This window comes from Epinephelus lanceolatus, chromosome 24 (genome assembly GCF_041903045.1).
Source record: "Epinephelus lanceolatus isolate andai-2023 chromosome 24, ASM4190304v1, whole genome shotgun sequence".
Taxonomy (NCBI): Eukaryota; Metazoa; Chordata; class Actinopteri; order Perciformes; family Serranidae; genus Epinephelus; species Epinephelus lanceolatus.
In genome coordinates, this window is record NC_135757.1 from 21,060,181 (window position 1) to 21,077,667 (window position 17,487).

At 37.6% G+C, this 17,487-nt stretch overlaps 1 protein-coding gene across 1 annotated transcript; it reads left to right on the plus strand.

Annotated features, from left to right (window-relative positions):
* Positions 1-3,109: 3,109 nt before the first annotated feature.
* zswim2 (zinc finger, SWIM-type containing 2) lies at positions 3,110-11,213 on the plus strand. Its single transcript, XM_033616183.2, has 9 exons — positions 3,110-3,259; positions 3,359-3,435; positions 6,062-6,102; positions 6,367-6,601; positions 6,955-7,206; positions 8,283-8,367; positions 8,610-8,692; positions 8,937-9,105; positions 10,045-11,213. Exons 1-9 carry the CDS (start codon positions 3,110-3,112, stop codon positions 10,756-10,758), a joined length of 1,806 nt encoding a protein of 601 aa, XP_033472074.1. The 3' UTR covers positions 10,759-11,213.
* Positions 11,214-17,487: the final 6,274 nt, after the last annotated feature.

Here is a 17,487-nt window from a genome sequence, read left to right on the forward strand (position 1 = left end):
TACAGCATCATTGTTTAGTTAGTTATATTTTGTATTAATAATCTAAGTCTTCAAAATCAGTTAGGTCAGACTGGCATGCTGTGCATATACAGGCACATGCACTGGATGCGCTAAGATGCAGATTCACAGTAGCAATATACCGGTATTGTATGCTGCACAGTGTAATTTATAAAACTGAGACAGATGCTAAAATTTCTCCAGTCACATTCAACAGTCTTTTGCCTGCTGTATGTGCTGTAATGGAATAAAATGGACACCTGATTGTTAAACATTTCTGTCAAATTTGTCCATGCATTTGCTGCCGCCCACTGGTGGAAATAAGAAAATGCACAGGGGATGCTGATGCTGTTGTACTTTTTTTTTTTTTAACTCAAAGTGCTTTACATAATAAAATGAGAAAAGACGGTATAAATGAAGTAGGATTCAAATACGCAATCACACTCACACACACACACACACACACACACACACACACACACACACAAATACAAATTAAGTTTGATACCAATTAAGTACAAAAAAAAAAAATACACAAATGTAAGCCAAAAAAGGATTCTTTTTTTTTAAAAGAAGGTTTTAAGATTTAGTTTGAAGCTATCTACTGAATCAGAGTCTAAGTTTAAATTAAAAGCAACATTTTAAAATGAATTCTAAAATGAACAGTCAGCCAATGAAGAGCCTTTAAAACCGAAGTCATGTGTTCTCAATGTTTAGTCTTGGTGAGTAGACGTGCTTCTACATTTTGGATCATCTGAAGTTTATGTAAAGATTTCTTTGAGAGGCCTGAGAGCAAGTACTCAAGTCTACTTGAGATAAAAGCACAAACAAGCTTTTTGGTGACTTTTTTAGATCAAATTAAAAGGTTGCACACAGCAATATTTCTAAGATGGAAAAATGCCTTTGTGGTGATGTTTCTTACTTGGGGATGAAAAAACAGGTCACATAGGTCAATGCTGATAAGCCAGCAAAAAGTCATTTTCAGTTGTTATACTTTTAGGATATTCAGATACACCTAATAAAGGTACTGAAAATAATTTGGTAAACAAACTATCTACAGACTATCTTTTGTGCTGGTGTTACAAAGTAACATTAATAACGATTTGAATAACAATAAGTTTTTTTTTTTGTTTTTGGTTTTTTTTTACAATAATATTAATATAATACACGGTATAATAAATAGAATATTTAGTGTAGCTGCTGAAGCATCCACACTAAATAATTTATCACTACGTCACTGCTGTCAATCTGAAAGCACACAACTGACCAATCACGAAGAGCTTCTATCGTTTAGCAATGGCGCCCTCTGCCGGTGAAAAGCCCCTTAGCAACAGCCAGGTTACCATGGACACCACAGCGTTCTTGGTACCCTGCTGTTATATCCGGTCTTTGGGAGTTTATCGACAAAGACAGGTACTTTTTATACCCTTTTAAGATGTGTACACCTCCTTAGACGAGTTTATTAGTTAAACTTGAAGTGTTGACGTTTGTTTTAACGTATCCCAATATATATCGAGTTCTCAGTCCGCTGTATCAACCGGAAGTACTGAAAAATGTTTAGCCAGCAAGGCAATGTTCAGTCACCCGTCATTTAACTTAGCTGTCTTACATTGGGATAACTGAGGAGATGATGAAACAGTTTAAATACATAGTGAGTTTTGAGCTACTTCCAGGTGCAGTAATATTCTGTAACGTTATGAAATCAGTCATAGCCTACTTGTCGTGAAAACTTACTAGCTACATGTTCAAAATAATTTATTTTCTGCTTTTTATTTGTTAGCTAGCGTACAAAGCGAAATGCAAAGTGTTTTCTGGTTACAGTTTATGAACGTGGAAGTATTTGTTTACAAGTGTATTTTTGCATGTAAACAGCTGACAAAAGGTAAAAACTGTAATTAGCATGTTTTCTGTGAATGTTTTGTTTATAACTGTCAGGCTGGGATAAAGATAACAAGAGAAGACAATTCGTGGAACATATGATATCTCACTGATTTGCTTTGCAATCTCCTGGCAGTTTTCTATTTACTCTGTAGGCCAAGGCAAGTTTATTTATATGGAACATGAACAAGACAGTTCAAAGTGCTTTACATAAAACATCATAAGCACTGAAACACAATGCAAAATAAATACCTTATTAAAGGACATTTAATTGCAAACAAAAACTTTATTACAGAGCTAGAGAACAGAAAATATTTTTTTTAAATTTTTTTTATTGTCATTCTCTATATACAGCAGCACACAGTGAACTAAATGTCATTACTCACGAATCCAGGTGCAGTAAAGTACATACAGCAAACAAGACATTCAATATGGACATGAAAACATTAACGTGCAATGAAGTGCATTGTGAAAACTCTTAAAAATAAAAATAGGTAAGTGCAGAGGAATAAATATTATATAGTAATGACCTAATAAAACAGCAAAATGATGATCTGGATAACAATTAAAAAATGGGTTCTGATGCTGCAAAACCTTTTGCCTGATGGCAAGGTGGGAGAACAGACTGTGTGAGGGGTGGGAGGGGTCTTTAGAAAAAATGCAGAGGCTCTGCGTGTGTACCGCTTTCAAATATGACTTGGATGGTGGGAAGATGATTCTCAAAAACAAATATACTAAGACAGGTATAAAATACAAGAGTTAAAGTTACAGTGCAGTATAAGAAATCAGTAAATATTTGATTTAATAAAGGTAGCATGAAGTCTCCAACAGACCTGCAGTTTTCTGGGAGTATGTTCCAGATATGTGGTGCATAAAATCTTAAAACTGCTTCCCCACTTTTAGTCTCAAAGCAGACCTGCCCCAGAAGACCTGAGAGGTCTTGATGGTTCATAGTGTAGCACATGGTCAGAAATATATTTGGACCCTAAACCATTTAGTGCTTTAAAAACCAACAGTAGTATTTTGAAATTGATTATCTGTTAGAAAGGAAGCCAGTTTTTTTAGGGAAGACCTGTAAAGTTGTTACAGTAGATGAGTCTACTGAAAGTAAATACACAGACACATTTTTCCAAATCCTGCTGAGACATAAGCCCCTTCATCCTTGATGTGTACCCTCATTTTTATTACCAGAGGGTCAGATGATTGATACATCTCTCTATTCTGCAGTAACAGAATGTTCAGGAAAACCACCTGGAGGAACATAGTCAGCGATGCAGTGAGTTTCCACCAGGACCAAGCCCTCACCACAGCTATATTCTTCCTGAGGTCTTTCGGCCCGACAGGATTCCTGCTCAGAGAGGAGGGAGAGGCCAGGACCTTTAAGGTAAATCTTAAATTCTGTGATTCAGGATGCATTTCTCAGACTCCACAAACCATGTTTTGTATTCTTACTCAAGCATGTTCTCTTGTTCATGTTGTTCAGGTGTTCTTGGGTGACCCACATACGTGCACTTGTCCTGTGTTCACCAGGGAGCAGGAGCTGTGCAAACGCATCTGCTGGTATCAGTAACACACACACAAAAGATTCACACACCTGAAGGTTTTTCAGGGTGTCTGTAGGTCCTTAAAACATCTTAAAATGTCTTAAACTAGGCCTTAAAAGTAATTAAATGGTATTAAATGTGAATTTCTAAGGTCTTCATTGCCACAAACATTTGATGTAATCTCATCGTTATTTTAATTTATTTTTGTCAAAATGAGTCCACATTTCTGATGTTACAAATCTTTAAACCTAGTACTGTCTTTTTACTTTATACTTGCACTTACCTGTTGGCCAGATGTAGATGAACCTAAGTCACTCCAGTAATCATATTCCTACATAAAACCTACCACTACACAGGACATATACTTCTTACCTTTATGCTGACCTGCAATGCTTAAAACATTACTGAACATTAAAATCAGTTTTTAATTTGGTTAAAAATTATTTTTGAAAAGGTTTTAAAAGGCATCAAATTTTGTGTCTGACACCTGTAGACTCCCTGTTTCTGCAAATAATATTCCATATGGTCCCTTTTTTAATCTTATATGTACTACATGTGCAACATTGTGAGGTGAACACAGGCATTGTATTTATCCATAAGACTGGGTAGCTTGTAGTATAGTTCAGGTGGGAAACTTTTCAGTGAAGTTTGTTGCACTTGATCTGAAAAACAAGTACACAATGTGACATAGGCCCAATTCCAATCCGGCCCCTAAAGACTCAAGCCCTGAACCCTCACTGACTTAACTGACGTCAGCGGTAAGTGATTGAGTGTGAGAGTCTATGAACTGTGGGTAATTTCCTTACCGTAAGTCCGCATCGATGCTGACCTACGGTAAGGGGGCATAAAGGGCTCACTCACTGACTCACTGACTTGACGATCTGACAATGGGACAGCCCTCACACACTCACGTACTTCACATGAACGCGCCTCTAAGTCAGTGAGTCTGTAAGGGATCGGATTGGAATTGGGCCATAATGTGGTAGACCCCTAGAGCAGTGGCTCTCAACCTGTGGAGCGGCCCCCCTGTGGGGACATAGAGCCACTGCAGGTGGGGCATGGATGACCAGGGGAAAAATATGGAGTGAAACAAAGATAAATGAATATGATTTATGGAGCTAAAGTAAATAAACAAGAGTTGGCTGATATTGGCATGCTGAGAGAGAATAAGTACTCCATGCGACACAAGGTAAATGAAAATGTTTTGATTCTACTCGGCTCTTCTTCAGGTCAAAATGTTTGGACAGTTGAAATCACACCTATAGTTACACATACTGCACACCAATAGGCTAATGACAAGATCTATGGTGGCAGGTGAGGGTAACCATCTAAACCACAATTGACAATCAACAGTTCAATAAATCACATAATAGTAATGCAAATGCCATTCTACAAAATATCATGATTCTGTTTTACTGATCTTTATTTCACTAAAATTGGTTGCTTTCCCAGTTATTGTTAATGATTGATAGAAAATTGTGGGTGAGAGGCATGAACTTTTGTTGACTTTTGAACTGGGGCATGACAGAAAACGTTTGAGAGCCACTGCCCTAAGGGTACTTTGGGGCACTGCAAGGGGTGCATGAGGTTTTTTAACATTAATCTAAAAAAATATTAGTCATGTATAACTAGTAAAATAATTACACAATAATAAGTTAAATAAAAAAAATATAAATCTAAGTTTCTGACCAAATGTAAGTTTGATAAAAATTTTATATTCAGTATTCCCAATTTCTTTTCTTTTTTTTTTGGATTAATTATTTTTTTCAACAGCATCTTATGTAACAAAACATAAATCCTGATAAACAGAATAATTCTACCTGCTGCTAAGATTTCTTCAAAATTTAAGAAATTTATAAGTAATATATAAGTGCCATGAAACATATGTCAGAGGAGAAAAAAAGAACAGGATAGCAGTCAATGAGGTTTGCTAAAGAAAAAAAACATCACTGGGTCTTCTTTAAGACACCTCACCAAAATCAGGTCGTAAGGATCTTGCGTATTTCACCGAGCGGGCCCAGGGTTTTTTCTGGAGATGAAGAGAAAAAGTAGTCTTTTCCATAAGATGAATATCATTGAAAATATATGCTTTATGAAATTCTGTCCAGAAAGTCCTAATAACTGGACTCTCCCAGAAAGTATTCCCATGTTCAATGAAATTGTTAACTAAACTGTAGTAGTAAACTGTGGCAATAAAGCAATCATATTCACGTTGTTCACTATTTGTTTCTACCAAAAATGTTTTGCATTGGTGAGGGTGCACTAAGCACCGAACAAATTGGGTCCGTAGTAGAAAGTATGACTTGTAAATAAGTTGGATTTACAGTGTTGTTTACTTTTTTGATCAGCTCTTGCCTAATTTAAATTGAATTTTGTTACTTTTTTTTAGTGTATTTTATTGAGGTAAAATTCTGACATGGCTGTTTTGCTATGACAACTTTGAATACTAATTCATTTTGACGTGTGGCAAAAAACTTTACTCGTACTTGAACAAAGTAAACCAAACTCAACTAAAATATATTTTAAAAACTCAGCTGATATCAGGCCTACTAATGACAGATTTGTGTGTATGTATCATTAGTATTCACTTTTATATGAGCACTACTAACTCCAGAATAAACTTCTAATCTTTATCTTTACAGGGTTTTACTGCGGAAATTCAGACTACCCAGAGAACATGAATGTAAGCTGCTTTTTGAAATGTTTGTTTTTGTGTGTGTGTGTGTGTGTGTGTGTGTGTGTGTGTGTGTGTGTGAGAGGTTTCTAAACCTGTCTTACATGGACATCACAATGCTGATTTAATAGACTAGATTAAAAGACTGTTCACAAATTTCAGATTCTACACTGGCTGACACTTTGTAAAGTTTGTAGGCATTTTGAAAGTCCTGACCCACCCTTGTGCATGTGCTGCTGCTGACATACACTGTTAAAAATAACTCTGCTCCAGATTCATTTCAGCACGGACTCGTGGAGAGACAGATCTTGGAGGTGCTCCATGGTTTACACCAAACCAAAGACAACCGGACGGAAAATGATCCCTCAGCTGCTTCTGAGACCCCGAGCCAAGTTGTCACTGACCCCGAGACTGGAAGTGTCTGCCGGAAAGCAATCCAAGTCCAGGATGTGTGTCCCATCTGTCAAGAGGAGCTGTTGGAGAAAAAACAGCCCGTGTCTTACTGCAGGTGTGTGGGCAGCTGAGTTTGGTCTGGGGTCGTGGTATCATGCTGTCATTGTTCCAGTACAGTTATGTTTCAGTATGATGTAAGATGTTCTAGTCAACTTTTGTTGAACTGCTGGCCAGAACATGACCCCGTAAAGGATTATCCACCCCAGTGCAGCACATCCAGCTGTTGACATACAGAATGTTTAGCGGAAACCACCAGCACAGATTTTCGGATGTTGTAAAATTAGGTTCAGATCTCCTGATATTCACAGAGGAGGACATTTCATTCAAACACAAAGATATGTGGTTTATTTGCAGCATTGTGCAGATAGATTTCCTGCTCTCTCACGTGCTGTCCTTGTCTGTTTCCAGGTTCGGTTGTGGCAATAATGTCCACATCTCTTGCATGAAGGTGTGGGCGGATCACCAGAGACTGTCAGACAGGGAAGAAACAGTTAAGTGCCCTCTGTGCAGAGAGGACTTCAGCTCTTTGAAGTTTATTCAGGAACAGATGAAAAACGCAGCAAAGCTCTTCACTGCTGCCGAGAGAAAGAAGCCAGACAGACACCTGGGAGTTCCCTGTCATAGCTGCAGGGTCTGCCCTGTCATCGGCAAATGTTTCAAGTAAGCAAGAGGCAGTCTAATGCATATACCATAAGTAATTTGAGTACTGAACATTGAGAATTGTGCAGTTTCAATCACAGTATTCACATTGTAGTGTATTTTAAAGGAATAGTTCACATCCCAAATGATCATTTGTATATCAGTTACTCTTTATACACTCTCTCTTGCCCAGTATAATCCAAGTCTCATTTATCCAGTCTTATGCTCAGTATTTCCAAACAGATAGCCCTTTACAAAGGGGAACACAACTAAAAGTGAAGCTTACTTTTGCTCTCTTCAAAGCCAGACTCCATTGATAAAAACAGTAATTTTAGCTCTCTGAACACGGGGCTGCTACCGCTGCCTCCATCAGTTAGTGTTCTTGTGTTATTGTGTGACATTGGTGTTTTAAAGGGTTAGTTTGGATTCACCAAAGTCACACAATCACACAAACAAACTTACTGTTTGAGGCAGTGGTAGACCAGCAGCTGCTGTGTTCAGGTAGGTAAAATTATTGTTTTTGTCAGTGGAGTCTGGCTTTGAAGAGAGCATAGGTAAGTTAGATAATTTTCCAGAATGCGTCTTTTGTCCAACCAACATTTGAAAACCTAAAGACTCTTCATTTACCATCATAAATGATACAGATAAGCAGCAAATTCTCATATTTAAGAAGCTGGGAACAGCAAATGTTTGACATTTTTGCTTTAAAAATGTATGAAATGATTAGTCTGTTATCAAAATAGTTAGCAATTTATTTTCTTTCAATCAAGTTATCAATTAATTGACTAATTGTTGCACCTCTAGTATCAGTATAGTTTTGCATCTGTTTAACATTTTCTCAGTTTTTTGGATTCTTTTTTTACCATAGAGGCACGTAAGAAAAACAGTTTTCCGTACAAATTCAGTGTAACGAGAGGTGAGTTACTGATATGCAAATGCCATTTGGAGGGTCAAATATGCCTGTAAGTACATGTGTATATTATTTGTAATTTAAACTAAAATTTAGATTTAATGATGGTGAATAATCCAGTATACTGTAATTTCCTTGTCATGCTATGGTCCAATGTCATCTTATATCCCTGTTATTGTCTTTTCAGGTGCACAGTCTGCAGATATTTCTATCTATGTGAGGACTGCTCAAAGAAGGGCCGGCACCCACAGCATCTGTTTGCTTCACGGACAGTAAGCTATTCAGATCAGCTTTAAAATAATGCTTCTACTGCATCAGCTAAACTCCCACTTCAGGCAATAATGCCACATATTGTTTTAATATACTGTAATTACTTAATGAAACTGGCCATTGTCAAGTGAAATATCATAATTGTGTTGGTTGTAGTGATCAAGCTTTTCTGACAATATAACTGTAGATATAATTAAATAAACACACCTGATGAAAACAAACACTCTGACTAAACTTCAAACAGAAAAGGAGAGAAAAGTGGCACCTCGTGGCCGAGGAGCTGAGTGATGAACAAAGAGGTGCGACCTCACAGCCAGGAAATGGCAGGTGAGTTATTAAAGACATCCAGAAAACAAATTTATCTTTAGTATAAGATGGACAAATTCACTCTGAACACTGATGCTTTTCTGATGTAAAATACCTGAGACCTATCTAAGAATAATACTTCTTAGAATAATACTGCTGACACCAAAAATGGGACTCACACAGGCAGTACAAAATGTCTCTTGGTTTTAAGGAGAACTACTGCTTTTTATTGGTAACATGCTCATTTTCACATCTTGCTTCTCAGCATCATCCCTGTAGCTGCAGACCCTATACCTGAAAGTGTGTTGGAGTGTCTACCTACGGTCAGGGTGAGATCAGGGTCTCGGCTCCTGGATGAGGGACAGCAGTGTCGGATCTGTCTGCAGAACTTCAGCCTGGGCCAGCACATCCGAACTCTGCCCTGCCTTCACAAGGTAAAACATTTCAGGTGTGCGTGCTCGCATCATTGTAACGTTTCTATAATGCAAAATATTTAAAATCACATAATTAACAGCTCAGATCACACCACATAATTACAAGTTGTGTTTTAGTATGCCAAAATATTAAAGGGACAGTTCACTCCAAAATGCATATTTTTCTTCCACTCCTCTGTTGTGAGCAGTTACATGTAGTAACTTTTTTCTCTCTTTCAGAAGTACACCCATAACCGTGTCACTGCACAGAAAGAAGCGTGCATCTACTGATAGCTAGCTAACGTGATTGATGTCATTAATGTTTACATCTCACACTGTCACAAGCATGACCCTCTCATCCATGAGTAGATGCACTCTTTCCTCTGCGCTGTGATACGGTTGGTGGGTGTGGTTCAATAGAGGGAAAGTAGTTCCTACATGGAACTGCTCCCAGCAAGGTCTGTGGATTATTAGCAAACCGGGTCATGATTTCTGGAAAGAGACATTGCTGTTGAGTTTTTCAAATGTATTTTTGGTGTTTGAGCTCCACAAGTACCATCTAGTTCCATTATATTGGAGAGAAGGCAGACATCTCTCTAGCTGATATCTACAACACTCGATAACTCAAACCAAAAAATTCTAGATTAAAAAATGATGTCACAGATAAGAGGAAAAATATGTATCTTTGATTTTGGGGTGAACTGTTCCTTTAAAATGTAAAAACAGTGGACAGAGCATGCGAGGAAATTGAAATTCACCTTATCTTAACCCCAGTAGTAAAAAAGTATTGCATCTACCTACACTTAATCCAAATCCAACAGTCTATTTTTATTCTGAATCTGTGAAGTGCATCAGAAACCAAACTGCAAAAAAAAAAATCAGAATGGTTTTACCAGATGTAATACAAGAAAACCCCTCCTTTCACTCCCTTGTCCCCTCACATTTTCACACACACTTCAGTTTCACACTGACTGTGTGGACAGGATCCTACGGAAGTCCAATTCCTGCCCCTTGGATGGATATGTCATTTATGACCCCTTGACTTGGAGCTCCACAGAAAGGAAGACCTCCCCTCAGTCGGCCTCCTGCCTTTCCAGTGACTGTGCCAAACAACCAGAAAAAACCTTAAAGGACTTGTTTATTCCAGGAGTGGCACTGCGAGACAGGAACACTAAAGTTACTCCCTCACACACTTTTCTTAACTTAGAGGTGCTAACAGACTCTTCAGTAACTTTTAACACACCACAAAAGTTAATAACTGACAGCTTTCAAGGCCTGTGCATAGCCACAGACTCTATGGTGAAGGAAGGAAGAAGAGAGTTGCAGAGAACTCTTATTCCTGAAAGCAGCTCTGCTTGTGATCAGCTCAGTAAATCTGACTCAAGTGCACATTCCTCAAAAAAGACAACAGCAAAACACAGCACTGCTTCACCTAACAGGTGTGCTATGGCGGTAAAAATCAGGGAGCAACCACAGCTGGACCTTTTTGTCGGTTTATGGAGACCCGAGTCTAACCACAAAGCGACTGTGGCCTTTCCTGCCAGGCGAACTAGAGTGCAACTCAAAAGGACAGGCACATTAACCATGACAGATACAAACAACACACTCATTTCAGAGCTAAAAATGACTGGAGTCCTGATAAACACACAGCAACAGAGGAAGAAAAAGACTTAATCGTTCCTGTTAAAGGGTTACAGGTTTTATTCAACCTTCGCATGTTTTGTGTCAAGAGCCCCATTCCCACTGAGCAGTCCGGTATGGTACATTTCAGATTGGTTCACTTTTTTCCATTTCCACTGTGAAAAGTTGTGAATGGTACCAATGGAGCCGATCTGTACAGATCTGGTACTAAAAGGTGGAGCTGTGAACACTGCAGTCCGTTGATTGGTCAATAGCGGATGGTCACTGTGCTCATGGCTGAGTTGTGGCTGGGTTTGAGGTTTATGTAACCACTGTTAATACTGTGGAGAGTTTTACATATGTTAGTAAACTGTAACTATAAAATAAAAGGATGTTTTGCTGCCTCTTGCATTGGCTTGGGTCGGAGAAAAAATAATTTAATTTACTGGGCCGACTGCCAGCAACATTTACTTGTCAACAACATGTATCCAACAAAGCTTAGATTTCAATATGACAACTTTGACCATTCCATAAGTGTTTATACGACACAGACTTTTAGTAATGAGTAGATCTTCAAGTGTTTATGTCAATTAATTTCAACCAGATTATGTGAACTGCATATATTCCAATCCTCACTTCTAGAAAAAAACCCCATTGGGGAGCATCGTTCCTGTGGGCTACAGCAACACCAAACACCTGCTCTTGCCTTAGAAGGACTAAATGCACAAACCCGCTATTTTTAAATATCCCATGTAGAGAGACTGTCACTGCAGCCTGTCTTTTTTTTCTGAAAAGATCGGCATGCATCCTCATTCTGTGGACGATAATTGAGGTGGAGACTTCGCTCTGTGTCACCTTTGATGAGAAAATATAGTAGGTGCGGACAGAGCAGTGGGAGACAACGACCCTGCCCACATTTAAGGGTAGTGTTTGCAGTGAAAACACTGAGGTCTAGGTACCATGTCTGAAGGGTGACTTTTGGTTCCAAAGGTATGATACTGAAAGTTTATTGAGAGAAGGAGCTGCAAAAAAACAGGCTGCAATGTAATCCTTGGGGGCAATTGAGCATTGTTAATATACATCCACTAAAACTGTTTTTGTCACTGACAGGCTGAGATTGTTATTCTAAGTGTCTGACAACATGATGTAAAAGATCCCTACACAGATAGACCTTTTATTAAAGAGTATGATCATTGTTGTTTAACCAGAAACAGCCCTGAAATTGCCATCGCCAAACCCAACGGACTTCATTTAAATAAACAGTAATTTTATCAGCGTAAAACACATTTTATTCAAAGTCGACAGAAACAAAATAAAACTCACGAAAGTCGGTTTGGTTCATCTTTCCACTGTTCCAACAATCAGCAACTCTGGTTTGAGTCAAATAAACCCTTAATTCACCCAGTTAGATGTGAAAATATGCTGGCTCTTTACACACTAAAATTAGTCTTTTTTTAAATGGAGTCTGGTGGATTTGGTGATGGCGACTTTAGATCTATCTCTGGTTAAACTAAAGGGTTCTTACTCTTTAACAAAAAGGTCTAAATCTGAAGGGATCATTTTCATAATGTTGTCAGACACTTAAGCCCAGTTCTAACCAAAGATTTGCGACGAGAGGAAACTGTTCTAGAACGTTGAAGAGAAAAGTTGCAGTTGTGTGAACTGGCCGGTCTGAGCTTAACTCAAGCCAGCTGATGGTGTCACCTGCAATTCAGCTGGTCAAATCTCCGGCAGCTTGTTTTAGAACGTAAAGCTCATCACCTGTTTCAACAACCAATGGGCTTGTAGTGAAGTCCGCTGGTCAAGTCAAAATGACCACAAAATTGGAAAATCTACAAAATAAAATATTTAAAAAAGTCAAAATGGCCGCAGGCGGCGTGTTCACTTGCTGCAGCAGGTACTCCATCCCCACAGAGCCCTGTTTCTGTCCTCACGGTGTGCCAGTGTTGGATGGTAGGTAGCTGCTGCTGCTCACTGTGTGTGCTTATGCCTCCCTCCGTCCCTCCCTCCCTCCCTCACACACACACACACACACACACACACACACACACTCAGTAACTGATTAATTGGTGCTGGTTATTTATATTATTATGGCGTATTTTTTATGAATACAGTCAATCTGATGCTTGTTTCGTTTCTGTTTTTTGGTGTTCCATCACTACTACAAATGCAACTGTAGCCTGTATCTCACTATCACTATCCTCATTCATATTTTCAGCAGCTACAAATTATATTCAGCCACAAAATAAACCTGAAAAGCTGCAAATCAGAACAGAAGTAGAGAAAGTTGTTGCATGGAGATGATACACAGTCTCATCTAGTTGCATTGGTGTGAACTGGCAGAATATTTTAGAGTGTTGCAGAATGGCGCATTGCTAGTTGCCTGTGTCAACTCATCACAACCTGGTCTTTAGAATAACAATCTGAGTCTGTCAGTGGCAAAAACACTTTAAGTGGACTTATTTCGACGTTGACGTTACAATTCAGCCAGTTTCACGGCTGCCAGCAGCTGCCAGAAAAAGAAAAAAAAAGTTGTCTCCATTATTTACTACTACTATTTACTATTTACTCAAAAACATAAGAAAGTGGGGTCCAGTTTGGAAAATGCTTAAGTTACCCTTTAATACAGCAGAAGAAATCAATAAAGCATGTATGTGTAATACTTTATTCAAAAAGATGTCAATCTGAAATATTGTTTTTTGTCATTTTATCAACATTAAATATCTACATAATCAAATATTTTAAAAAAAAGTTGAAAAAGAAAAGAAAAAAGCTTCTGAACAATAATTGGTACCAAGTTAAGTTTATTAATTTAGTGCACAAAAAGGCAAGACTAGTATTACTACCATTATTACAGAGGTAAACACAAACGGTGGAACAAACAAGAAACAAAAGCCCATGAGGTTCAATGGCTAGACACAAAAGGAGCACACTATCAAACACATTAAAATCAATACAGATACATTCAGCAAAATCACTCTGAAATGGGAGTGGTATTGGGTTTGATTTGCTTATCAGGAATTATCAGCACAAAGTGTTCACAAACTACTTCTCACGTTGCTGTCTAAGCTGGGGTGTACTGTGTCTTCAAGCTGATGACGAGCGGAAGAAAGTAGTTTCATTTGTAAGCATACTGAAAGGTTAAGTGCTGAACTTGTTGCTACATTTAAAATTACAAAGCTCGGGCTTGTTGTGCACTCCCTTTTAAAAGACTCAGGCTAACCTAAAAAAAAAATATTAATATATCTCGTATGACTCTGGTTCAAAAACTGTGTCATTCGACCATTACACTGACACACCTCTCAGACTTTAAGATGAAAGAAAAACAGCACAAAATAAGTTAAATCACAGCCACATGATACATAAAATGTTGCTTTGCTATATACAGACAAAGAAGATATGAATGGAGCTGCAGAATGGAGCTTTCTACATACAAAGTGACCTCATCAGGGAAAAAATTTACAATATGATGGAAGACTAAATATGGCAAAACTGTTGCTGCAAAGCTTCCATTTCAATTTATGGTAAATATTGCTAGTAAAACTGTTTTGTGGTATTCTTGGTGAAGGTTTTGCCAGACTTTATCTTGGATGGGCAATGATGTCAGTATTGGTATTGTTGCCGTTGCTGTTGTGGTATTTACACTCTCAAGATTTGGTAGGTTTGTGGGAATGCTGTGTGCCAGTGTAACAAATGGAGACATATAAAGTTATGTTTTATTTGACTTAAGACAAAAGCTGATGTCAATAAGTAGAGGACAGATATGAAAGGTTAGATATATACTACTTAAAACCAAAGTTAAACCAAAGTGTAGAAAATTTTGACCTGATGATGGTAATATTAAGGGATCATGATGAAAATAGTTGTTGAAACATTTGACACAAAACCACAAATGTTAACGTCATGGTGGCATTAGTGGAAAAAGGATCACCATAATTGGAACAATTTATTTTCTGGGCACCCTGAATGTCTACAAAATTTAATTTTAAAACTTTCAGTTGAAAAATTAGTAGAACACCATCCTTCTTTCTTAAGTAATAGCAAAACAACAACAACATACAGAAAGTATTTTTTATGGTGAGGAAGCAAATATATTTTAAGGCTATTCCAAATCTCTGTTTTTTGACATTCAGAGTTTCTACTGAGGTTTTCCAAAAGCTTTGAATGTCTGTTGTCATATTTTATAATGTCATCACCCTAAGAAAAATCCTTTTACAAAATCCTTCATTTGTACAAAGTCATTCATCTCATTTGATGAGTAAGTTTTTTTTAATTTTTTTTTTTTAATTTATGGTACAGTTAGCTTGTTTGCTAGACCACCCCGTTAATACAGACGCGTGCCTCCGGCAGCGGAAGCCAGTAAAAATGTTGTTTTTGAAAGGCTAAACGCTAGCAAATATGGACTGAAGTAGAATATTTTGTCAGATAAAAACATATTTGGAATTTTCAAAATGATCACATCTTCCTTTTGTTTAAAAAAAAAAAAAAAAAAAAAAAGCCTTTTGGACTTAACGCAGGGTGGCCGCGGATCCTTTACAGTCTTATTTACTTTACTATTAAAAGGCCTTAACATCTATTAAATTAAATTCAAATTGACTGGGTCTTCATTTTTTTTTGTCACATCACTGATATAATTTTTGGTGTTGCTGCTATAGGAAACATAATTTTAACAAGAGGGAAATACTATTCGACGGGGGAACCAGACTTAGACAACACCTGTATGTGTGCAACACCCCTACTTTTGCCCCCTCAATGCACTTATGTAATGAGTCTGCATCATTAAACTATGACCTTTCAAGCAATGGGAAAATGCAAGTGAAAGGGCAAAAAGCTCAAAAGAATACTCATGATTAAATCCAGTGCCCTGAAATGTTTACGAGGTAAACTATACCGTATGTCAAAGGTGTTTCAAATGTAAAATGGGAATCAGGGTGGTGGAAATCGCACATGCAGAGCTGTAAGCACAGAAAGTATCATCAGGGTCATTTTTACTGTTCATTCTGAACTGATATCAATGTGCTTACTTGGACAGAGTATATTTTTGCTTTTAGTGTGTATTTCCATCGCAAGTTTAGTCTTACATTTCATTTTAAGTGGCATTAAAAAGGTCTTAAAAGTCTTAAATTTAACTTGTTTATACCTGTAAACACCCTGTAACAAGTTTAAAATGACTTGGAAACAATTGTATGCAGCCACCACTGGAATTTAATTCGACAAATAGTACAACACTAATAGTGCAAATGTAGCCTAATCTTTATCTGCAACTGTGCAGAAATACTGGGTGTAAACAAAATGATTGGACATACAAAAAGAAAGAAGCTGCACAGTATTCAAATGTTGATGTGGAATTGTAACGTCAATGTTATGAATGAACAGCCTTATATGTTTTTGTCAAGGTACTAAGAGGCTTGGTAATAAAGGTTGTGAAAGGCACCAAATTAATGTTGTAAAGAAAATAATTACAAGGTAATTCACTGTATGTGATTAAAAGAAAATAATGCATTTTGGGGCTAAAGACAAGGTTTTAGCCACCTTAATATTGCAAATATATATCAAATAGTTCGCTCACACCTGTACACTTACAATATTTTAAACAGCATTCCTCCAACCAATCAGCATTTACTCCTTTTTAATGCTGTGTTCACATGAAATCAGACAGACAGTAGACAGCAGGTGGACAACACGTTCTAGGCGGCACAGGAAAAACAAGGAGTCTCACAGAATGGTAAAACCAAACATGTAAACTTGTAGGTTGGGATGGCAAAACTGTATTGTTTACAGAGAACGGAATAAAATATATTGATAATATTTTTTTATGTAATTATTCTAATATTTTGTTTGTGTTTTCTCCTTGTGTGAAGGAGCTACGCAACATCCTGTAAATGCCCTTGCTGAGGACATCAAAAAGTTGAAATATTTAAACTTTTAACAGCAATGACGTCTACCATTACCAGCATTCTTTGTTGGCCTCATCTAATTTTACTGTCCTTATCTCCTTCACTAAAATGATATTCTTGCTGTCTATGTGATCCATATGAATGTCGCATCAGGCTGTTGTATCGGATTGCTTCAGAGAGACAGTCTGAATCATCCCACACTTTATGGGATGTGGTTTAAAATTGGATTTACTGGGCTTCTGCATATTTAGGTGTGGTTCTTACAATGTAATACCCACACTGTAGGAGTCTTCGTCTATTATTGTTGTAAAAATTCCTTCCAGTAGTTACAGTTGGCAGCACAACACTGAGTTTCCCTCCAAGACTAGACAATGAAACAAACCATTCAGTAAGTAATCAAACAGCTACGATGATGTAACATTAGCTCTACAGTAAAATCATTTTCATACACACAAGGAGACATTCATTTTCATGCATTCTAAAATAATTGTAGGCTTCAAACCTTGAACATCAGGTGTCATAGCTTCAAAATGGCAGCTTAGCTTTACAATGTACATCACTCCAAAATTCACTGGAGTCAGATTAGTTGTCAACAAATCCGATATAATTATGTCATGAGTTAAAAACGTGAATTTTTCTGACAGAGCTGATTCTAATAATGACATAACTGAGTCGTTCATGAACCCCAGAGTCTGTTTAAGTAAAATGAGGCTGGATGATCAAATCAAGATGTCAGCACTGCAAACCGGGAAAGCTTCAATATCTTATTTAATTTACAGCAGGCATTTACGGTGAGGATAAGTGCACTACACATAGACCTGTATCTGTGTCCGTCCTGCAAACTCACCGGCTCTGACTCAATATAGACAAATACTGTGATCATATT